We start from the raw sequence: 23,006 nt of genomic DNA, 5'->3' as shown, positions 1-23,006 counted from the left end.
AGTCAGCAGGGCTCCCAGGTCAGTTTCTATTCGAGGCTTCTGCGAGAATGGCACGCAGGGGCGTGGGCGACTCTGACCCCGCCGCCCAGCTGTTGGGGACCTTTCGAGTCCAGATAGGCGGGCACACCCTGCACCCAGGACAAGGAGGGCGCGGGAAGGGGCGGGCCCTCGGCTTGGCTGGGAGGAGCGCGGAGCAGCGTCGGGAGCGCGGCGCCGGGAGGGGAGGTAGGCCTGGCGCGCGCGGGGCGCGGGAGTTTCTCCGGCGGGCAGGGCACGGCAAGCAGACGTGCACCGCTGGTGGAACGCAGGCGGCGCGGAGGGCAGTCGGGAGAGCCCTGGGGCTTCGGCGGCGCCGGGCCGGAGGCGGGGCAGGAAGGCACGGGCGGCGCCGCAGCCCTAGCGCGGCGCGGGAAGTGGATTCTGTCCGCGGTCCCCCCTAGGGGTGCCTCCCGCTCCAGGCCCCTGTAGAGGACACGTGTCAGCACGTTCCCGCCGTTGTCGTCTCATCCCATGTCATAGCCCCTCCCTTAGGCCTGGGACTCCCCCCACCCCGGCGGCCCCATTATCACCAGGCCCATCCCCCACACTGACCAGCGGTCCCGGCCCTGGCCCTGTGTACTGTCCCGTCTCCCGGGGAAGCGAGCGCCCCGGCCTGGACGCCCGCAGAAGACACTCGTCGGCACTTTCTCACCCCTGTCATCTCAGCCCTCTGTCTAGTTCGACCTCAGACCTGGGAACCCCGGTCCCCTCTGGCCCTTTGTCCCCCGGCCCAGCCCCAAGCTGACCTCAGACTCAGCCCCAGCCCCTGAACCGCCGCGTCTCCCCCGGCAACAGGCCGCCGTCCAGAATGCAGCCTGCAGGCTGGGCGGCAGTCAGGGAGGCGGTGGGCCGCGACGCGCTGGCCGCGGACCTCCGGTGCAGCCTCTTCGCTTCGGCCCTGCAGAGCTACAAGCGCGACTCGGTGCTACGGCCCTTTCCCGCGTCCTACGCCCGCGGCGATTGCAAGGACTTTGAAGCCCTGGTGAGTGCACTCCCCATCCCCGCAACCCCCGTGCTGTCCACTGCGTCCCAAGCCACGTGGCCTGTGGAACCCATGTTAGTCAACATGCCAGCCCCCAGACTTTCTATTCCCAGCCTGGCCTTGGGGTAGGTTTCCATGGGCTAAGAACACCCCTCCCCCCAAACCCTAATATGTAGACACCCCCAAGACACTTTGTGGCTGCTTCTTCTTGTTAATGACAAGTGACTCCCAGGAATGAAGTGAATTTAGTAGTTGTATAGGCCTCCCCAAGATTTTTTAGCGTGGCCAGCAATAGGTTGTTGATCTAAATCATCCGACTTTGCCAAATAGGAAGTTACCATCCTTTTGCAAATAATCAGACACCAAAAGTAACCAAAGCCACCTACCAAGACCTGATCTTCAGATGAGGTAGTATATGGGCAGTGCTCTTACAAATCGTAACATACACTACACATGTGAACTGTTATTTCTGATGACTCACAAGACACTTAGTTTTTTGCAGAGTTCACCTCAGGGGCAGCGTTCCAGATGCCATATCAGTTATTTTTATAATCCAAATGTTTGAAATTACCTAGGGTCAATTACCAAAATTGATTCTATAAGAAATAGAAAATCGCAATAGTCTATAATCATTAAAGACATTTAATTAGTAAAGATTTTCACTCAAGGAAAACTCCTGGCCTAGCTGGTTTCCTTGGTGTGTTCTAAATCACGAAGGGAGTAACTCCAGTTTTACACAAATTCTTCCAGAATATTGAAAAAGAGCCTAGTATAACCTTGGTCCTAAATCTGATAAGGATGGTACAAGAAAAGAAAATTATAGGCCAATGTCACTCATGAGTATAAGTGTAGAAATCCTGTATAAAATATTAAGATCCTGAATCTAGCAATGTATACAAAGAATAATTCCTTATTAACAGGTTGGGTTTATCTCAGGAATGCAAAAGGAGTTGAACATTAAAAAATCAATTAGTGTTATAAACCACATTAACAGATTAAAGGAGATGTTTAGAATTAAATGAGGTGGTCAGCGTTGGGTTCTCTCTTTGCTATCACTCCCAGAAGGTTGAAGGACCAAGGCCCAGCCTCCTGGCCCCACCTGGTCTAGTTCTTTTTTTTTTTAAAGTATATTTCTTATTTATTTTTATTATTTTTTTTAAATCAGGGAATATTGGGGAACAGTGTGTTTCTCCAGGACCCATCAGCTCCAAGTCGTTGTCCTTTCCTTTAATCTAGTTGTGGAGGGCACAGCTCAGCTCCAAGTCCAGTCACCATTTTCAGTTGTGGGGGGCGCAACCCACCATCCCATGCGGGAATTAAACTGGCAGGCTTATTGTTAAGAGCTCCGACTCTAACCAACTGGGCCATCTGGCCGCCCCCACCTGGTCTATTTCAACCAGGCTAGGGATGTGTTGAGGTCACCTCAGGCCTAGACCAGGGTGCACAGTTGTTTCAGGGTACAGGAAGTGGGAATGAAGTGGGAGGTTAGAGAAAGATAAGCCAACTGACTTTCTCCACAATATGTTCTGCAAATTCAGATGTTCAATTTTGAGTTTGTGATATCAGAGCCTTGAGGATGAAACTTTCTTCAGTGGATACAGAATGAAAGACCCAAGGAGAGCGTCACAGTGCTCAGCTGTACTGTGGGGTAAGCCCTATGCAGGGATACCTGGGAGATATTGAGGTTTTGATTCCAGACCACTGTAGTAAAGCAAGTTGTCATCTTTTTGGTGGTGGAGGGCCTTGCCTTTAATTTGTAAAAAAAAAAAAAAATCCCGCAATGTCTTTGAGGCACAATAAAATGAGGTATATCTGTACATACAACAGGGAAGCCCAGAGCAGGGACCCCAGCCCTTGGCAGTAGGCTCGAGATAGGGAACATGAACCGGGGGCAGTGGCTGATGCCATGCTGAGACCCTAGGGACATGGAAGATTTCAAGGAGCATAGAGAAGGAAACTGGCATTCCAGGAGGAGTAGCAGGAGGTAGAAAGCCAGGAGCTCACCGAGGCCAAGTCTGTATGTCTCCAAGCCTGTTGTGGAGAGCAGGAAAAGATGAGGCCCATCAGAACGTGCAAGCCTGGGCCTGTCCTGCCAAGATGTGTAGATTGTGTCCTCGGCAGGGGAGAGCATTAATGAGACCCAGGACGCATTTCTGAAAGACCCCTGTGGTGCCAGGGTAAGACAGGGATTTGTTCAGGAGAAACAGGGACCAAACTCACCAAGATGATGTCCCACAATGCACTTCATTAATTTTCACCAAGAAACATCCAAGTGGACTAGAATGCTCAATGCGTTCTCTTCCTGCTGGAAGGTTGTCTTGGCAAACAGAATCAGGTTTGTTTGATGACTATGGGATAAATCAAAGGGAGCTTTGGAATTGTTTTGATTTGTTCACGCTTTTTAAAAATTTATGTTTAATTATGCATGTAATGTTTGAATATATTCTTGTCATAAAAAATTCAAATGGTACCAATCAAGTGAACGTGCCCTTGATAGAGTTCACGCTATCCCACATCCCTCCCCATAGGTCTCAGTGCTTTCTGTTTGGGGCACACCCTTCCTCCCATACCCATAATCCCTTAGGAGAGCATCAGGCAGCCCCAAATAGCCACTGCCTCTATAGGGACAGACTGTCCCTCACATGGGGCTCATTGTACTGGTTCTATAGTGCACCCTTTCTTTCAAGGGCCAATGGAAAAACACAGATTCTTCCCGTCCCATTCTGCTGCCATATTCCTACTTGGGTACCATTGTTAAGGAAACCAGCCCAGATTCTTGTCTGTCTATAAGCATGGCTTTAATGAGCAGTTTCCCAGGAAAAGGCCACTCACCAGACGGCCTGGCACGACCTGTGTGGGGGCATTCACGTGTTCTTAGATAAACACAACCTATATTTCGTTTTGCCACATGTTACATGAGTTACAGAAAAGTGGAGAACTTGGCATCTGGACCTGGATCTGATTCAATGGTTAACTCTGAAAGGAAAGGGAATGAGGTCTGGACTTGTCCTTCTGGATCATTTTGTGATTACCTGAAGAAAGAAGGTGTGGAGCTGTTAAAAAGTCTCTCATTTTTATTTGTTTAGCTAAAAGCACTTGCAAGTAGTGTGAAATATTTTATCATTTTCAGCGATTTAAAATTTTCTCCATACTATACGGTGTCGTTACACACCTATAATACATACGTTGCAGTTTCCAAAAAGTAGAGCTCTGGCTTGAATTACTTTATTGATTATTGCTTTCCTGAGAATGTCCCCTGCTAAACCAAGCTCTTGGCTTTAGGCACAGCTCTGGCCTTATTCTGTCACAGCCCCCAAAGCCCCAATCATCTCTCGGTGCCTTGTTTTGAGAATATTTCTATTCTGAGTCAGCGCTTCGATTTTACCCTGGGAGTTCTTTGTATTCCTGGTGCCTGGCCTGCGGGTGCTTATCAGATGTTTGAGGAATCTTACTGGGAATGTGCCGATTTTCCAGGCTGAGGGTTTCTGACCCTGTTCCTTGGAACGAGGGTTAGCTAAGCCCGCATTAGGTCAGAGAATCTGTAGCATTCTTGGGATGTCCTGTATACCTGATCAGTGGCCCTCAAACTTCAGGTTTGTTTTGTTGTTTCCCTAGGGAACCCCAAGCCTTGGTTCTCCATTAGCCTGCAGACCCTTTGGGTGTGTGTGTGTGTGTGTGTGCGCGCGTGTGTGTGGAAAGCAAGTGTGAATGGCTCCTTTGTATTAATTCCAGCCCTTGTCCTTCAAAGTGGTGTTGAGGACCAGCGGCAGCATCACCTGGGAGCTTGTTAGAAATGCAGACTATCAGGCCCCTCCCCAAGCCCACCCAATCAGGATCTGCATTTTAACAAGTCTGAGAAGCCCTGCGTCTAGCCTGCCCTATTCCCATCTACCATTTCAGGGCCTAAGCTGCTCTAATTAGCTCTCCTGGTTCTGGTCTCTGGCTTGTACTCTCTAGACAAGCTTAACTGTCTGGGTTAAAAACAGGACTGAGCTCCTCTATGTCCTTACCCTGGGGCAGGCCTGCCCTTCCCATACCGTCTGCTTTGTTTTCCAGGTGACCGCTCCCGCATCTTTTAAGACACGGCTGGAATCTCATCTTACCCTGTACCTTCACCGCCCAGCAGTTAGGAGTCCTTTCTCTAGTTCCTTCACAATATTTTAAATTTGTTCTTATAAATAATACTATGATAAGCATCCTTCTACATTAATCATTGTTTATATCTCTAGTCATTTTCTTGAGATAAATTCCAAAAGGTGAAATTGCTGGCCCAAAAGCTAGCAAACCTTTCTGAGGAAGGCTTTTGATGCTTATTTCCAGATTGGAAATTAAATATTGACTTTACTGGGGAAGATCATTCTTTACAAGGCTTTCAACCTGGGTTCACATTGGAATCACCTGTGAAGCTTTAAAAAATACTGCTGTCTGGACCACTGTGCTGTATACCTGAAGCTGATGTAGACTAATATTGAATGTCAACTATAATTTTATGTATATATACATATATTATATATACATGTATAGCATAGGGAATATAGTCAACGGTATTGTAACAGCTATATATGATGTCAGAGGGATAGTAGACTTGGGAGGGGGATTATCACTTTGTGAGGGGTGTAAATGTCTAATCATTATGCTGTTTTGTACATTTGAAACTAATATAAAAAAATTAAAAAAAAAATACTGCTGTCTGGGCCCCACCCCTAGAGATTTAATTGGTCTGAGGTGGAGCCTGGGCATTTTAATTTTTTAGTTTATTTGCAGAAAAGATGTAGTTTAAAATTTTTCCTATTGATTTGATCATTTTCATGAGTACCCACCTGCTGGTAGTGAGGAAATGGTAACAATTAGACTCGGTCCAGTCAATAAGTGTCCATTTAGGTACATACTTGATATCGCAAGTTAAAATGCTCAGTCTCTCAGACTACCTTTTTATTTTCTTGCTCTCAAAGATGGTTGCTGAAGAGTGGGGGGAAATATACAGACATAAAAAGATATGGATACAGACATAGATATAATGTGGTGTGACTGTCAGTGGATGTGTGGCTAGAAAGATTCCTCAGCCTATGGGACAGTGATGTGTAGGTCCCCGGGGGTGGGAATCCATCCTTCTAGGACAGAGCACCTCCTGCCTTCCCAACCATCCCAGAGACGCAGGCGTTTCCTCAGCAGATTGGTGAGTAGTAGAGAGGGACATTTGATTAATAATAATAATACAGTACCTAACACTTATACAATACGACTAGCCTTTACTAACCTCTGGGTACTGTTCTGAGCTGTTCCTATGTGGAACTCATTTAATCTTTCTAAAACTCAGTGATGTAGGTTCCATTATTATCTCTGCCTTCATCAGCTACTCAGTATATATGCTTGTGGCAGACCATCCTCCAGCTCCCAGGTGTTGCTGGAGTGTAGGCAGGATGGAGAAGCACTCCTTTAAAGGGTCCCCATGATGACATCTTTTGTGAAGAGTTCTCCTATACAGTAGACTCTCACCCCTGATCTGTTTTGGTGACTGGATTTTCATACTTTGTGCAAAGCCAGGTGTACCTGTATGTAACTGCGGTGTCTACCTTTCCAGCCTTCATCTTGGCACCCTATCAGTTCCACCTACCCCCTCATGTCCTTCCAGCACATCCACCCACATCTAGTAATTATGGCCTATGGCGTCTTCCTCAATGAGGATTTTTTTCAGATATTCTTTCTTTCCTGCTGCCAGCCCTGCCAGGACAACATTGCTTAAGATCTAAACCTGAATGTCCCCACCTTTCTTGGTGATAAGTATCACCTGTGGCAACTTCTGTAAATAGAATCCCGGGCCTCATCCCCAGGAGATTGTGATCTGGGTGGTTGCCAAATATCCACGGGGCTGTCCTGTCACCTCCTGACTCAAGCAAGGAGGTTATCTCCTTCCAGGGTCATCAGCCCCCTTCCTCTTCTGCTCTTCCCCTGCCAGTTCCCTGCCCATAGCCTCTCAGTCACCCAAACCACCTCTTTCTTGAGAGACTTCCTTTCTTACACCCCTGTGACTGCCCGGCACTGCCCACCATTCAAGCTTTGCCCAGGCTCCCCAAGCCACTTCTCCAACTGAATCCTTCCTTGTTCCCTAGAGCAGAGAGTGCAAAAGTGCGGTCTGTGGGATGACAGGTTTTGTTTTTCCTCTAACCATAACCTTTAATTTATTTTATTTTTTATTTTATTTTATTGGGGAACAGTGTTTTTCCAGGACCCATCAGCTCCAGGTCAAGTCGTTGTTTTCAATCTAGTTGTGGAGGACGCAGCTCAGCTCCAGGTCCAGTCGTTGTTTTCAATCTAATTGTGGAGGATGCAGCTCACTGGCCCATGTGGGAATCGAACTGGTGACCTTGGTGTTATGCGCGCTGCACTCTAACCACTGAACCAACTGGCCACCCTAACCTTAACCTTTTAGAAATTAGTAAATTAAAAAAAAAATGCGGCTTGCTGATTTCTTTCTTCCCCCTGCCCTTTTCTTCCACCTGCCCTCTCCCCCCGCCCCACTCTTGTTCAAGCCATTGTTTCTTAGTCTAGTTGTGTAGGACTCCTTGGCCCATGCTGGTATTATGAGCCTTGTGCTCCCCTGGACTGAGACAGTCAGTTGCCAGTCGTCGGTCGGCCACTCTCTGCAGCTCCGGCTGCCGGCCACTCACGCTGGCCACCAGCCACTCATGGCAGCACACAGCAGCCCTCCGCAACTTCTGGCTGCTCACAGCAGCCCAGCTCCAGGGAGAGCTGTTGTTCACAACCTTAGCTGTAGAGGGCGCAGCTCACTGGCCCACGCGGGAATTGAACCGGTGACCTCAGCGTTAGAAGCTCTGCGCTCCAACCACCTGAGCTACCGGGCTGGACCTGATTTCTTTTTAAAATGAAAAAAAATTGAGGCTCCACAGCCTGGGTGGAGGTCATTCTTGGGTAGAAACCAGCTGGAATTGGGGATTGATATCTGGACCCTTTGCTAGGCCAGGGGTCTCTAGTTCCACACAGTCCACCACTCGTTCCTAGACTCCCCCCTTCCTCATTTTCATCACCTCTCTGGCCCTGGCGGCGTTTGAGCCTGGGACAACCTTTTGGTGTTCACTGCCTCTCTGCTAATCTTCCCACTGGGAGTGCTCTGTCCATCACGCCAGGTCCCACCCCCATCCTACCCTTCCCTCTGCCTTCTTCCCCAAACCCCAGAAATGCAAGCCTTCCTCCTGAATACTTACTGTCCTCAATCCAGTTCTTAGTAAATGCCTTCCACTGCCGTTAACAGTGGTTCATAACTGTTGTCTAGACGGAGGGTTTTCTGTCTCCTGACCCCACTCAATGCTACACATGGCTTACATCTTTCTCCCTTCCCTTGACAGGGTTTAAGCACAGCCAATAGCTGCCTTGGTTGTTTTATTTGGGGTATGGGAGACTCTGGAAATATACTTGATCAGCTTCCCAAGCAGCCTCTTAAAAGTTCTGCTGGAATTGCTCCTTTGGGCTGAAATATTTAGTTCCTTGATTTGGTAAGAGAGAATCACAGAGAATGGACCGGAGTCAGGCTGCCTGGCTTCATGTCCCTGCCTTGCCACTGAAGAGGTGCATGACTCTAGACAAGGTGCTTAAACTCTCCAAGCCTCAGTTTCGTTCCCTTTAAAATAAGCTGTTTTGAGGATAAAGTGAGATGCCATCTGTACCATGATTAGCCCAGTGAAAAGTCCTCGATAAATTTTAGCTGTTGGGGCGGCCGATTAGGTCAGTTGGTTAGAGCGCGGTGCTCTAAACAACAAGGTTGCCGGTTCGATCCCCGTGTGGGTCACTGTGAGTGCCCTCCACAACTAGATTGAAACAAGTACTTGACTTGGAGCTGATGGGTCCTGGAAAAACACACTTAAAATGAAAGGTTTTTTTAAAAAATAGCTGTTACTCTTGTTCTGAAATTCGTGCTGGGGCTCCAGGATACGTAAGATGGGATTGGCCCTCAGGAAGTGTGTCCCAGCCAGATTTATGGTGGCTCCAGAGAGTCAAGTGCCAACATAGGATTCTGCATAGAGCACAGGGGAGCACAGAGGTCGTGGGTGGTTGGGGACAGGGCAAATGACTTTAGGCTGGTCTTAGGACTGAGTAGAATGTCACCCTGGGCAGCTGCAGAAGCAGAGAAGGAAAGACTAGGGTAGTTGAGGAGTAGCCTGGGGGAAGCGGGTGAGAGTGTGTGGCTGGAGGTACTGTGAGACAGAAGCCCGACAGACTGACCAGTTTCCCAAGAGCCTTGTTAAGCAATATTTAGCAAATAAAAGTATGGGCCACCTAGTTAAATTTGAATTTCAGACTAGCAATAAATAATTTTTAAAGTGTAAGTATGCTCCAATTATTGCATGGGCAATACTTACACTAAAAAATGTATTGTTTACCTGAAATTCAAATTTAACTGGGCAAGACTCTCTTTTCTGTGGCAACCCTACCTGTGTGCCTGGTCTCCAAAAGGCCCTGCTAAAATGCAGACAGGTTTTGGTCACAAGGGGAAGAATCCTGTTAACTTGTTGGATCAGTTGATTTTTCAGAGTAGCCTGAAAAGTGAAACGGGACATAAAGGAGGCCAGTTGAGGGGTTAAAAATGGGGCCAAAGAGGGCAGGCAGCCCAGCAGGACACACACGGCAGGGCCGGCAGCAGGCAGGCAGCCGTGGGAGCGCCTGAGCTCTGGAAGAAAGAGGGCTGTCCCCAAGGGGACTCAGGGGAGGCCTTGGTCCAGCTTGGAGCTGGGAGGGGTCTCTCCTACTTCCCAAGCCCTGAAAGGGACCTGGCTTAGCTGACTGTCCTTTTGTGGGGATCCCTGTGCCCAGCGCCATGGCTCACAGGTGGGATTTGAGAACAAGAGTGATGGGGACAGTAGTCGTGGGAGAGAAGACTCAGCTCTGGCTCTGGGAAAACACGTGTGGGCCAGGAGTAGAAAAGGAGGACTGGGGAGGCCACAGGCTGCTGGGGGGTGTCGTTTGGATTGTGCAGGCAGCAGGCCGTGTGGGTGGCCACCTGAGGGTACACCATTCAGAACATAGCTTCAGGTAACCTCAGTGGCTCCATGTTGCCTACAGAACAAAGCCCAGAGACCCCAAGGTGGGTGTTCAAGGCCCTTCACAGGCTGTTCTCGTCGCCTCACTCCTGTTCCTCCTGGACTCTTTTCCCACGCCCTAGGCTCAGCCACACCAAACCACCTGCAGTTAATGATGACGCCTTACGTTAATGCCTTCCTATTACTTTAATCGCTGAACTTGCTGAACTTGATTAACCTGCACGGGAATCTTGTGAAATGGCTACTAATATTATCCCAATTATATATTTGAGGAAACTGAGACACAAGAGGTCCCACAACTCACCCAGGTCACACAGCTAGTAGTGGGTATGACAGCCCAGGTTTGGGGCAGCCTGCCCGGGAGGATAGCCTGCGCTATTAGCCACGTCCTTGACCATGGGCTACACTTGTGCGTCTGTGCCTTTGCATCTCACACCCAGGTCACACAGAACCTCCTTTGCGAAGTCTTTCCTGGCCACCCTCTTTAACCCCAGCCACTACCTAACAAAAGGCCCGCCTGGTCCCCTTAGTAATTTGTGTCCATCTTTGTTATGACAGTAAATAGGTTGAAGTCATAATTATTTTCCTTTCTGCCTCCCCACTGTGTAGTACCAATCCTTGTGGAGCATTTACACACCCACATGTCCATTTTTTTTTTTTTTAATTGGATCCTCACTGACGCTCCATGAGGCATGTAGAGATAGTTTTACTAGAAGTCTGAGGCTATTGATTGGATCTTGGAAACTGAGACTGGAGTAAAGCAGCCCTGAAATGTTTCTGATGTTTAGCTACAGAGTTAAGAAATAAAACCACCAAGGTCAGCGTCAGTGGTTCTAGAAAAATGGAAAAGAAGCACTGATATTCATGAAGTGCCCACTATATCCCTAGTAAAGGCGTGTGTGGGAGTGTTGTCAGAGGCAAATATAAGAAGCCATGGCAATGTGTAGACCAGGCCTTGAGATGCTGTTACCTTCTTTAATCTTCCCAACAACCCCAATGTGGAGCTAGTGGGGTTCCTATGTTAGAGAGGAGACCAAGGCTCAGCCAGGTCAGGAGCTTTGCTTAAGGAGCAAGAATTCAAACCCAGATCTGTCTGTTCTTTCCACTGCATCCAGAAAAGAGGAGACTGTCCTTGGCTGCTGGGAGTCCTGGCCATTCTGGAAAGAGTGTATTGGGACTGAGTGCCTTAGGGGCTTAGAGGAGAGAAGGGCGCCTGGGTTGGTAGAAGTGGGGGAAGGGGTATTCTAGGAGCCTGAGAGAACAAAGCTGGGAGGTGGTTACAACCCCAGGCATGTTCACAGATGGCAGCAGTCTATGGTGGTGTTTTAAATGCCATGCTGGAGAGATTGGGCTTCTAGTCACAACTTCTGAGCAAAAGCTATAGATACCTTGGAGCTGCTGTTAGTCCCTTATCAGATATCCTGGCGCCAAATGGGTGTTGGAATTCAGATTCTGTCTGATTTTGCAAAGGTAATATGTGGTGCAATGGCAACTCAACCGACCAACTCAGATGACTATCGCAAGCCACGCGGGCATGAGCCTAAATCAGAAGTCCTTGCAGCAGTCCACCGAGGTCCAGGAGCTAGTCTTTGCCCCCGAGAGGGACAGCTCGTGTATAAGGAGAGGAGATTCGTGTCGGCGGGGCACAGGCACTGCTCTGGCCTAGTGAAACCCCATGTATTACAGAAACTAGTCTTTCTTCTAAGAATGCCATAGACACAACTGCCAGGGTCCTCACAAAAAGTTCATTCTCGGGGAGACCCCAAATTATTGATTCTCCATTTTCAGTTCCTCCTAGTCCAGATGCAGCTTACCATTCTGGGTCATTTTTACCATAAGCAGTGTTACCTGGTTATGTATTAGGGTGGTGCAAAAGTAATTGCATTTTTTGCAATTATTTTTAACTTTTTAAACCGCAATTACTTTTGCACCAACCTAATATATAGTCACCATACTCCCTTCATCTGGTCTCCAGGAGAACAGGCTGACAGGAAGTTAACTGAAGGTCATTTTCTTATGCTTTATTAACCCTTTTGCCCACCCATGTAGATACCACGTATTTGGTAACGCCTCCAGCCAGGTGCCATTCTATAATCAGACATTAATATTCCTGCAGCAAAATGCATCAATAGTAACACGAAATGAAATAAATAAAGATTAAACGAACCTCACATCAGCTCAGGTCAGGTTCTGTACTAAATGAGTTACAAAACAACCTTTCAGTGTTTGGAGTGTTTGGATTTGGGTTATTATTTGGAAAGGGGATGGTAGACCTCTGCATTTCCCTCCTCTTAGAAAATTGACATGAAAGAAGTGCATGTCGCCTGCCTTACCACTAGAGGGCCCCTGGTTCTCATTTTGTTCAGAATCCTTGCTAATGGAGGTTTCCCTCACTTCAGCTTGCAGATACCAACAAGTTACCCAACCTGAAAGAACTTCTCCAGTCCTCCAGAGACAAAGACAAATGGGCCTGGGACCTAGTGAGCTGGATTTTATCCTCAAAAGTCCTGACAATCCACAGTGCAGGGAAGTCAGAGGTGAGACTTTGCTCTGTAGGATCGCAGGTTCTGAGGACTTCATGCACCAGAATGACCTGGGCAGCTTGTTGCAAAGGCAGATTCCTGAACATTCCCCCCAGAGACTCTGATTCTGTGTCTGGAGTGGGGCCCAGGAACGTGCATACTAGCAGTGCAAAGCTGTGTTTTCTTTCCTCCTAGCTGTGTGACCTTGAGTAGGTTTTTTGGTGCGTTGCAGTACCTCAGTTTCTTTATCTATAAAATGGGGCTATGAATATCAGGTATACTTCCTGATACTTCCATCAGGGAAATGGCTGTGAGACTTGAATGAATTTTCGCTCTTAGAACAATGCCTATGAGCACATGCTAAGGACTAAGTAAATGTTGGGTATCACAAGCACCCCAGGTAATTCTGATAAGGGTAGACCCCTGCCCACACCTTTAGAAACATTGGCCTAACCCAGTTGTTACAAAACAGAGAGGCAGACCCAAAGTAATGGAAAAACCTCAGGCTTTGGGTTCAAATCCCACTTCCATCCATAATTGAGTCTCCTTTTCCCCATTTGTAAATTGAGAATATTAATAGTTACCTTAGAGCTATGATAGAAAGTGTGTCACTCCCAGTACAGTTTTGGGGATAGACCAGACATTCCATAATTTGGAGTCCCTTGCCCATAATTTGGTCTCCCAGGGACAGGCTGGGGTGACAAGGACCAAAATGTGGGACGGCAGATCTCCAGCCTAATGCTCTTTCCTCTGAGTGGCAGCAGGGCTTTATCTGTACTGTTCTTCACTTAATCGTTTTTAATTTAAGATCACTCAATTTTATAAGCTCCTCCTAAAGACAAAAATCCTCCTTAATATTTGGCATAATATTTGGTATCATGGATTCTGGTGTCTAGGGACATCCATCGGTGTTGGATGGGAAGGTAACATAAAGAGCCCTGGAGTGGGGGTCAGGAGATCCTTATTTGGATCCAGGATGGGATGTTCACTCGTAGATGGTCTCTGGGTTTCACTTTTGTCTTTTGTTAAATTGAGATTTAATAATTCCTCATATGGGCATCGAGCACCTACTAGATATTAGGTGCTGTAGGTAAAGTAGATAAGGCCATGTATGGCTCCTTGACTTTAGATGACGGACAAGTTAACTTCCGTTAAAATATGGAGCGCTGGCACCCAGGATTGTCAGCTGTTTATTGTGCCCAAGCAAGGACATTAAGCCTACCATGTATCATCATTTTATAAAAGCATGATTTAACACAAAGAAGGATGAGCCTGACCTCAAAATAAAGGACAGTTCTTTCAAAGACAGGATCATGACAACCTTATAGCAATATAAATATACCTGTTACATTGCCCTTATTTTTCTCGTTTAATCACAACCCAGAGATAACTATGCCGCAGACTGGCTGTGGACTATGACTTACTATTTGGAAATAACTGAAATGATGTGATCTCTGCCCTGAAGAGGATTATTACCCTTAGGAAGGCACTTACCCTTCTGTATCAACTAGCTTTTGCTGTGTAACAAGCCATCCCCAAAACCTAGTGGCTTAAAACAACACTGATTGCTTCTCATGATTCTGTGGGTTGGTTGGGTGGTTCTCCTGGGTGAGGCTGGCGTGCCTGAGGCTGGATAATCTAGCGTAGCCTCACTTCCATGTCTGGGGCTTCAGCTAGGATGGCTGCTGTGGTTGGGGCCTTCCTCTATAAGACTCTCATCCTGCTGAAGCCTAGCAAGGCTTGTTGACATGGCAGAGAAGGTTGAAGGCTTCCCAGCAGCAGACAAGGAAGGGGAAACCCTTTTCAAGTCTGTTTGCCATGTTTTCCAAGGTTCTGTTGGCCAAGGCAAAGTCACATGGCCCATCCTAGTTTCAAGGGATGGAGCAATAGATTTTGGTGGAATTCCACCTGCAAAGTCACATTGCAGAGAGTGGGAGGAGCAATGTGTCGCCATTTTTTGCCATTTATCACACCTTTCTACCTCCTGAGATTATTGTAAAGCAGGGATACAGGAAATAGGTGTGACAGTGTTATGAAAATTAGAAGTGATTTTTACTTAGAAGGAGCAATGCATACTTTTCAGCCTGTTGTAGGGGAAAAAAAGATTAGAGGAAAGCAGTCTTGAGCTATAAGCTCTGAGCTTATTTATAAATCAATGTCTTTATTCTCATGAAACCAGTTGTTCTTATGAGCAGAGTCCATAGGACTTAAGCCCAAGGCTTTAAGAGGCCATTTTGGCAGCACATTTACCAGTTTCCCAACTAAAACTGTGACTCCTTTCATGTTTTCAAGTTTGCAAAGATCCAAAAGCTGACTGGTGCCCCTCACACTCCTGTCCCCGTGCCGGACTTCCTGTTTGAAATCGAGTACTCCGACCCCGCGAATGCCAAATTTTATGAGACCAAAGGAGAGCGAGACCTAATCTACGCCTTCCACGGGAGCCGCCTAGAAAACTTCCATTCCATCATCCACAATGGCCTGCATTGCCACCTGAACAAGGTAGGGCTAAGCCTGCTGACATTTGGGGGGGTGGGGGAGGTCAGAGCTGGTGGGAGGTGGGGAGGGGTAGGTTCACTAAGGCCTTGCCACTCAAAGTGTGGTCTGCAGACCTGGGAGGCTGTGAAAATGCAGAATCCTGGGCCTACCCTGGACTTTCTGAATCAGAATCTGCATTTTAACAAGGTCTCCAGGTGATTCCTTTACCAATTACAGTTTGAGAAGCATAGACATAAAGATGGTTCCCAACCTTGGCTGCACATTTAGAATTATTTGGGGCGCTTTTAAAAATCCCAGTGCATGACTGTATCCCAGACCAATTAGATCCGAATCTCTGGGAGTGCGGCCCCGACAGCAGCATGCTTTAAAAGCTCACCAGGTGACCCCAGGGTGTGGCCAACCCTCATTGCTCAGCATGGTCCCTGGACAGTGGCATCTGTGTCACCTGGGAGCTTGTTGGACAAATGGAATCTCAAAGCCCACCCCGGGCCACTTGATGAGAAATCGCATTCTAACAGGGTCTCCAACGTGCTTCCCATGCGTGTTGAAGTTTGAGAAGCACGTCTCTAGGGGTCACTCCAACTGAGTCGGCCCTTGGAGAAATCGAGGGATGCGTCAAGGAAAGATCCTCTCCCTCACTCCTTGAGCTGCTCTCCTCCCTTTTTTAGGAGTCAAACAGTGTCAACTACCCCTTCTCTGCTGGCACTTTTTTGCCTCTCAGTGAAATGGAGGAGGAAGAGTGTAGACAGGAGCCAAAAAATACTACCTCAGCAGCTCTCTGGCCCTGGGAAAATGGACTTAAACTCTCTGGGCTTCAATGCCCTGATCTGTAAAATAGGACGCCACGATCCACCTTCTGGTGTGCTGAGATGATTGAAACAGCTCATGTATACAAAGGGCTCTTCCTGTACTAAGCACCAAGGACACTGCTATTTTAGGCTGATGGAGAGGGAATCAGGGGTAGTTGGAGTCCGGCAGCCTTTCCCCAAGTTGTGGCAGCATCTCCCTTCTCTGAGGGGCTGGCTCCCTGAGCCACTGGCTGAAATGTGGCTGGAGAGACTTCTCAACACTGCTGCAGCTGATTATTGCAGTTGAGTTTCATTGGGGATGACGGGCTTGTTTACACTGGCTCTCAGCTGATTATTCCAGGCTACTGGAATCTGGGGCCTCCGTTTCACACCAGAGCCGGCCTGGAAAATTTGCCTGCCGTTTCGTCTCATACACCAAACCTTTGCTTCAGTGCCCCTGAGAGTTTGCTGTTTAGCGGCATCTCCTCAGAGTCCTAAGTTTCCCGCTCTTATGCACCTCTGCTCATTACTGCCTTGCTCAAGGTTCTCAGGTCTAGGGAAGGGCGTATACATAGCAGGCATCAGCGGAGAATGGATGTGCGTCTGATCAGAGGGCATCCAGTGTCAGCTTTTGAGACATGGGAACTGTCTAACCCAGCAAGGCGCTTCCCAAAGGCCAAGCAAAGACTTGTTTCATTTCGCCTATGCTTCACTTAACTGGCTTAGAATTATGGAAGTCTAGTGCCATCGAATAGTTTCTTAGGTCCTAAGCATAGGATATTCAGCGAGCTGTTGAGTCCACTCATCGTCTTGAGATACTGCTTCTATAGCCCAAGAACAGCAATTGAATTTCAACTCCAATGTCAAATTCCATCCATTGGTAGCAGCTACCTGGAATGTCGTATTGAGAAGGATTCCGAGTCAGTGTGAATGAGTGCCGTGACTGATGTTTTTATTGGCCATCATAGTTGATTAGTGATGTCTACCATGGGCAAAGGATGTGTTTGCTGTGCCTGCTGTAACCGCCACTTGAGCTATGTCGCCTGAGATCCTGCTCTCTCACCTGGCATGCTTTTTCGAGGGCACCAAGTTAGCACCTACCACCAGGGAGCTGCCGCCTAGATTTTTGGACATTTTTGTTGGTCAGCACCAATACAAGGGTAACACTTACCCTGCCCCGCATGTAGGCCTGCCTTATTCAGTTACAGTTTCTGGTCTGAGAGATTCGTTTCTTTTCTAAATAATGACTAAGATGATCTCCCCCTTCAGGTGGGATCCCCCTCCCGGTACATAAGGGTGTGACTTTGCTTCTGCAAGCCCGTCAGTGTGACAATACACTCATTACTACATACATATATATGCTATGTTATAAGAGCCCGTGATGGATGCTTACCGCTCTCATGTGCCTGGTGTCCTGTGTGATGCTTTATGTACATGACTTCATTGAATTCTCATCTACCGTCTTATGAAGGAGATAGTGTTATCACCATTTTGTAAATTTAGAAACTAAGACCCAGAGAGTTTATATAACTTGCCAACTTGTTTGAGGTAGGCAGGATTTAAACTCAGGTCTGTTTGGATCCTGAAAACCTATGTTTCTCTCTCAGCCACAAGACCGAATAGTCCTTAATCACAGGAACTAGTAGTTTGCCCGGCTAGTCAGCTACATCCACAATCAGTTAAACTGTCATCAGATAGAAATATATTTAATAATAACCCTATGATAATGTCATAGGATTTTTTGATCTTATGCCTTTTGCTGAGGAAAAAAAGGCTTGAAAATTTTGTGTTTACAACTCTGTTGAATTAAGACCTGTGTCATCTTGCTGTGCCATTCTCCATTCACCCGGCCCTGTTTCTTTTCTGTTGGCTTCTGCCATTCCAGACATCCTTATTTGGGGAAGGGACCTACCTCACCAGTGACTTGAGCCTGGCCCTCATTTATAGCCCCCACGGCCATGGGTGGCAGCGCAGCCTCCTCGGCCCCATCCTTAGCTGCGTGGCTGTGTGTGAGGTCATTGACCATCCAGATGTGAAGTGCCAAACCAAGAAGAAGGGTGAGTGAGCGCTTGGGCCAGACCTGGGCTGTATGTCTCTGGGGGTTTAGGCTCTTGTTGCTGGCCCAGTTGTTGGATGGGGTACCCATTGCACACTGCGGGATGCACTGAGTCCAGAGCAATGTAGGACAGGGGCCTGCTTTCAAGGAGTGAGCAGTCTCCTTACCCATTGAACACACAATGGAAAAGATATTTACTACAAAGCGGTGGGTAGAGAGTGCCAGTTGAGGGCACTCTCTAATGGGGTCCATGGGGCAGCTCAAAGAAAGGAGCAGTCGTGGTGGGTCCAAGTGCTCAGGAAAAGCTTTGGGGAGGAGGTGAGATTTGATAGATGAAAGCAAATGTGTGAGGCCAGAGTGTGGAATCCTTGAAGGCAGGAACTGGGTCTCATTCACGCCTGGACACTTGGTAGCAGCAAGGCTCCTGGTCTGTACTTGACGTTTAGTAAATATTTGCCAAACTGAAGCTAAAGACATGTGTCCAGACCTTTCCCTCCAGACTACTCTGGTGTGTGCTAGCGCCCCCTGGAGGATGTGAGAGGCAACAGGCCGGCGGCAGTAAATCCCCCCGCTCTCAGGGAGCACAATGAAGCTGGCCCCCTCAGTCCACACCCCTGATGGGTCCCTTAGATTATTTGTCCTGTCCCCCTGCTGTTTTGTCCAAAAAGTCAGAAGAGTCATAGAACTGTCATTCTGGTCTCCAGAAGTAGCCTGTTGGTTCCACTGAGAAAAGGAAAATTGAGAAAACTGTCTGTTCCTGGCCTCTAATGTAAAACAACTGGAATCCTGAGGAACGGGCCCAGGTCTGACGCCAGCCTCCCAAACCAGACAGCACGAGTATTTGCATTGATAATTCTTAGGAATTTTGCAAATCATGACATTAAACATCCAAACAAAACATTGCAACGTCGGCTATCACACAGCTTTGGCCTTTTTTTTTTAATTGCTAAAGCTTTTCATGTTATTAAAAGAAAAGTTTTGTTTTTGTTTGTTTGTTTTTTTAAACAAGGCTTGGTACAGAGGGTAGAAGATATGTTCTAAGAAGCTCCAATCCAAAATAGGTATTTAAAGTGCCTGCTAAGAGACTTGTCTCAGATCAAGTGCTGTTCCTCGTCCTGGACTATTTTTTTCGTTGTGGACGTCAATCTGCTTCTTCCCTCTGCTTTCCCCATTCAGTTAAGTTTTTTTTCTTTTTTCCCCTTGTATCAGTTTTATTTTCCAACTCCTTTTTTCCTCCTCCTGTCTGTCTGTCGATACTCCTGTCCTTTAATGTGCTTCACGTACACATATAGGCCCGTTCCTCAGCCTGCAGGGGCCTCTCCTCCCCCCAGGACCAGGAGGCTTGACCCGTTTATCTTCATAATTTGCCTCTTTCTTATTGTATTCCCTTCCACCCTCCCACCACGTTGTGCTTTACTCTCCTATTCAGATTCCAAGGAGCTAGATCGCAGGAGAGCAAGAATCAAACACAGTGAAGGGGGCGACATCCCTCCAAAGTATTTTGTGGTCACCAATAACCAGCTCCTGCGAGTGAAGTACTTGCTGGTATACTCACAGAAGCAGGCCAAGAGGTAAGGAGGATGGTCCCTGCGTGAGGACACCTAAAGGCTGCTTTCAAAGCGTTGGGTTCTGAGTTATCATCACCGCCTTTCCTCCAGCCTTAGGCCTCACCTGTGTGTAAAGTTGATAAAGCACCACGTTAGACACGGTGAGGAGTGAGGATAAGGTTGAATAAGATGTGGCCCTCAGAGGACTGTGTGTTCTAGGGAAGAAGATAGACTCTCTATTCGTAAACACAAATAACACAAGGAACTTGACGGAAGCCAAATTGGCTGCCCCAGCCGCGAAGCCCCGCAGCCACCTCAGCTCCTGATTTCGGTCTGAAACCCACTGATTAGGTTAAGCTGAGAGGCAGGGTGGTGACTGGGCTCTGGCTGGGATTGTGTGCTGCTCAGCTCGGTCACTTTCCATGGTGGCTGTTGAACTACCATGTGGTCTTCTCTGGACCTGAGATGCTTCGTCTTCATCTCCAAAGTTGAACCCAACAGCAGACGAGGCCTCTGGCTCCTAAGAGCCATGGTGGCTGCCTCATCCTATCGCAGCAGTGTGGTAGGGGGTGTGTGTGCAGGCTTTTCCAGGGTCAGGGGTCACTTTCAGATCTCGTCATTTTTTGGGGGTCTCTGATAGAACTTCTCATGGGGATGAGCAGCAGGTGAGCCAGTAAGATAGGAAAAGGGATTACTTTTAATACTTTTCATTCCTGCTTGTATACACCAGTGGTTTCCATGCTTCCGAATTTCATAAACCAGTAAAATCCACCCCCCCCGCCCCCAATTTGGGATATTTGTATAGCGTTCTGGGGGACATTATCCTTTGGTTGAAAAATCATCTGGCTCTTTGTACTTGAAAATTCCATTCCTCCCACTTCTCCCTGGAGTGTCTCTGTGCACACTTGGACAGTTTAGATCATCTCCCAGCAAACCAAAGAGGATTTCCCCAGCATGGATTGATATCTGTATGTGTCTAAACATGAAAGGACTTTTGCTAAATAACCTACCACCTGCTGCCATCTGGGCAAACACCCTGAACAAGGTCATTCTTCTAGATACCAAAGTCCTGCTTAAGAAAATACAGGGTAGAGGAAGGTTCAAAAGGAGCAGCTATAAAAGAGAAGAACAGGATGAGCTCATTGCATAGCTGTCTTTGTACATTTAGAACATGTTCTGGTGAAAGGCGTGTTGGTGCCAGGGCAAACAGCCTCGGATTTCTTTAGTGGAGGAGAACGCACGCAGCTTCATTTCATGGCTCAATTCAGAGGATGAAATTCATCATTGCATCTTGTTCGAGCCAGAAGTTGTTGCATACACTTAAAAAAAAAAATGTTTTTCTCCTTTTGCCAACATCACTCTTTTTCCCCCCTGAAGCAGGACTTCCAGCCAGCTGTCCTGGTTTTCCAGCCATTGGTTTACAGTCATGATATCCCTGTATCTGCTGCTGCTGCTCATAGTGAGTGTCATCAACTCCTCAGCTTTCCAACACTTTTGGAATCGTGTGAAGAGATAATCTTTCCGGGCCTGGTATGGGGGCCACCTCAGCCATGTGCCTTATGACAATTTGTTCTGTACCTCCTGTACCCCACATCCAGCCAGGTTGAGCCTGGTGGCCAGCTGGGGACCACAGGACAATTTTCATAGGCCATAAATGTATCAATTGCCTTTGATGATACTCACAGCCACACTCCGGCCCAGGGGGACCACGGGTTCCTCACTCGTAGGTTTTGGGGAGTCCTCCTGTCTGCTCCTTCCTAAACAGTTCTAGGGAGTTGGCTTTTCCGTTAGGGCCAAAGGAAAAAGTCTTACTGCATTTAAAAACAAAGTGTCCAAGCTGTCAGTGGTGTGTTTACAATCGCTGCTGGCGGACGTTGGCCTTTCTCTAATGCCTTCTGGAAGGCGGAAAATGTGTAGTGGGGACGATAAATCACTAGGCGGTTGCCTTGTTTTGACTTGAGACACTCAAGAGGAATAGTCATGTTTCTCATAAAAATCGGTGGGACCGTTTTTGAATTCCATCAGCCTTTGTCTGTGAGTACAAAACATTTTCAGTTTTCTCAAATCAACAAACAGCCGCCTGCTACAGCTGTAACCCCCGTGCCCGACCATGGATGAGAAAGAAAGGAGTCAGAGACCTGATTAAAAAATACAAACTTAATGAGCAACTTAAGTCGTCTTTTTCTAAAAACTCCCAGTTGCTGATTATAGCTGCAGGCCCGCCTCCTGATCTTCTCACGACGCTGCCTTGATTACGGCCTGCCAGCCCCAAGTGCCATGCTGTCGGCCCTCTGTCGCTGCCGGCCTTAACACAGAGGCCTGCCTCAGTGTGCCACAGATGTGCGTGGGCTGAGCCTCCCTCAGCGGGGGGTCGCAGGTCTTTGGGACTCAGCCTGGGCTTTATGTGTGCAGGAAAAACCCCTGGCTGCCTAGAGAGCCATGGTTCTACTTCCTGTATTCTCTGCCCCTCCTTCCTGCCCCATTTCAGCCATAATTGAGCCGTCTGATTTGGGGGGAGATTTCTGTAAAGAAGGGGGAAAGTCATTTTTCTATAATTTGTGAAGTTGTGAAAAAGCCATTATTATGGGTTTTACGTTGAATATTGGAACATTTCAAAAATAATAAAAATATTTTCCTAATTACCAGGTCGCTTTGTATGCCCTTTTGCTAAAAATCTTATCCTCTTTTCCTTGTTTGAGGTTTGACCCATTTGCTGGAAAGCATATATCACCAGGATATCTAGTAGGTGTTGGATTTCTAGTCATGATATACCATAGATGAGCACCTACTATGTGCTACACACTAGAAATAGGGGGAGACCAAGGTCAAAATGCCCTTGTCCTCACTGAGCTGACAGTCTGGCAAGGTGGGCAGATGGACAAGCATTCTCAGGAGTGAAGTTGGCATTATATGGCATTATTATAAAAGAGTTTTGGAAAATACTTGGTAAAGAGTCTTTAACATGACCTGGAAGTATGGAAGTGACACATATAGCATGGCCAGGTGCCTTACAGCTACTGATTTCTTTAGTCCCCATGACAGGTAAGAAGTCGACGTCCCAGAGAATTTAAATAGCTTGCCCAGGGTTACTTGGCTAGGAAGTGACAGAGCTGGGAATTGAACCTAGCAAACTGGTTTCAGTGTCGGTCTCAAAACCATCATGCTCTACAGTCCTCCAGGCTCCCAGAAAAGGCGATGTTCAACTGAAACCTCAGAGAGCCATCAGTGTGAGGCTAAGAGGTGGAGGAAGAGTATGGCAGGCAGTGGGAATAGCACAGGCAAAGACCTAGAGTTCCCAGGGGAGAAGCTAAAAACAGGAGGGTCATAGGAAGAGGCTGTGGTAAGAAACGGGGCTGAAGAGGTAGGCAGGGGCCAGATCAGGGAAGACCTTACATGCTGTGGGCAGGGAAGCCATTAGAAGGTTTTAAGCAAGGAATGGATACAATTATGATCACATTTGGTGTTCAGAAAAGTCACTCAGGCTCGTGGTTGGAGAATGGAATTAGGATTATTTTGGGGATTA

The 23,006-nt window shown here is 47.5% G+C and overlaps 1 protein-coding gene across 3 annotated transcripts; it reads left to right on the top strand.

Annotated features, from left to right (window-relative positions):
- The first annotated feature begins 113 nt into the window (after nucleotides 1-113).
- On the top strand, nucleotides 114-22,125 carry PARP16 (poly(ADP-ribose) polymerase family member 16). Of its 3 annotated transcripts, XM_019725573.3 has the most exons (7): nucleotides 114-225; nucleotides 835-1,021; nucleotides 12,474-12,611; nucleotides 14,889-15,095; nucleotides 17,766-17,937; nucleotides 19,366-19,507; nucleotides 20,861-22,125. In XM_019725573.3, the coding sequence occupies exons 2-7, from the start codon at nucleotides 848-850 to the stop codon at nucleotides 20,997-20,999; spliced, it is 972 nt and encodes a 323-aa protein (XP_019581132.2). In that variant the 5' UTR covers nucleotides 114-225; nucleotides 835-847; the 3' UTR covers nucleotides 21,000-22,125. The 3 variants fall into 3 exon arrangements, with proteins under 3 accessions (XP_019581132.2, XP_019581134.2, XP_019581133.2); XM_019725574.3 differs by lacking the exon at nucleotides 114-225 and having other exon boundaries at nucleotides 275-1,021; nucleotides 20,864-22,125; XM_019725575.3 differs by lacking the exons at nucleotides 114-225; nucleotides 12,474-12,611 and having other exon boundaries at nucleotides 274-1,021.
- The last annotated feature ends 881 nt before the right edge of the window (nucleotides 22,126-23,006 follow it).

Source organism: Rhinolophus sinicus, chromosome 3 (genome assembly GCF_057876585.1).
Source record: "Rhinolophus sinicus isolate RSI-liver-muscle chromosome 3, RSI-T2T, whole genome shotgun sequence".
NCBI classification, from domain to species: Eukaryota; Metazoa; Chordata; class Mammalia; order Chiroptera; family Rhinolophidae; genus Rhinolophus; species Rhinolophus sinicus.
This window is presented reverse-complemented; position numbering and strand designations above follow the sequence as displayed.

What these genes read in the sequence shown, in the direction of transcription:
- PARP16 (XM_019725573.3), top strand. Translation starts at nt 848, where the DNA reads ATGCAGCCTGCAGGCTGGGCGGCAGTCAGGGAGGCGGTGGGCCGCGAC. An exon ending in ACAGTGCAGGGAAGTCAGAG is followed by an intron (nt 12,612 to 14,888) that starts GTGAGACTTTGC and finishes CATGTTTTCAAG; the next exon opens with TTTGCAAAGATCCAAAAGCT. An exon ending in TCACAGAAGCAGGCCAAGAG is followed by an intron (nt 19,508 to 20,860) that starts GTAAGGAGGATG and finishes TCCCCCCTGAAG; the next exon opens with CAGGACTTCCAGCCAGCTGT.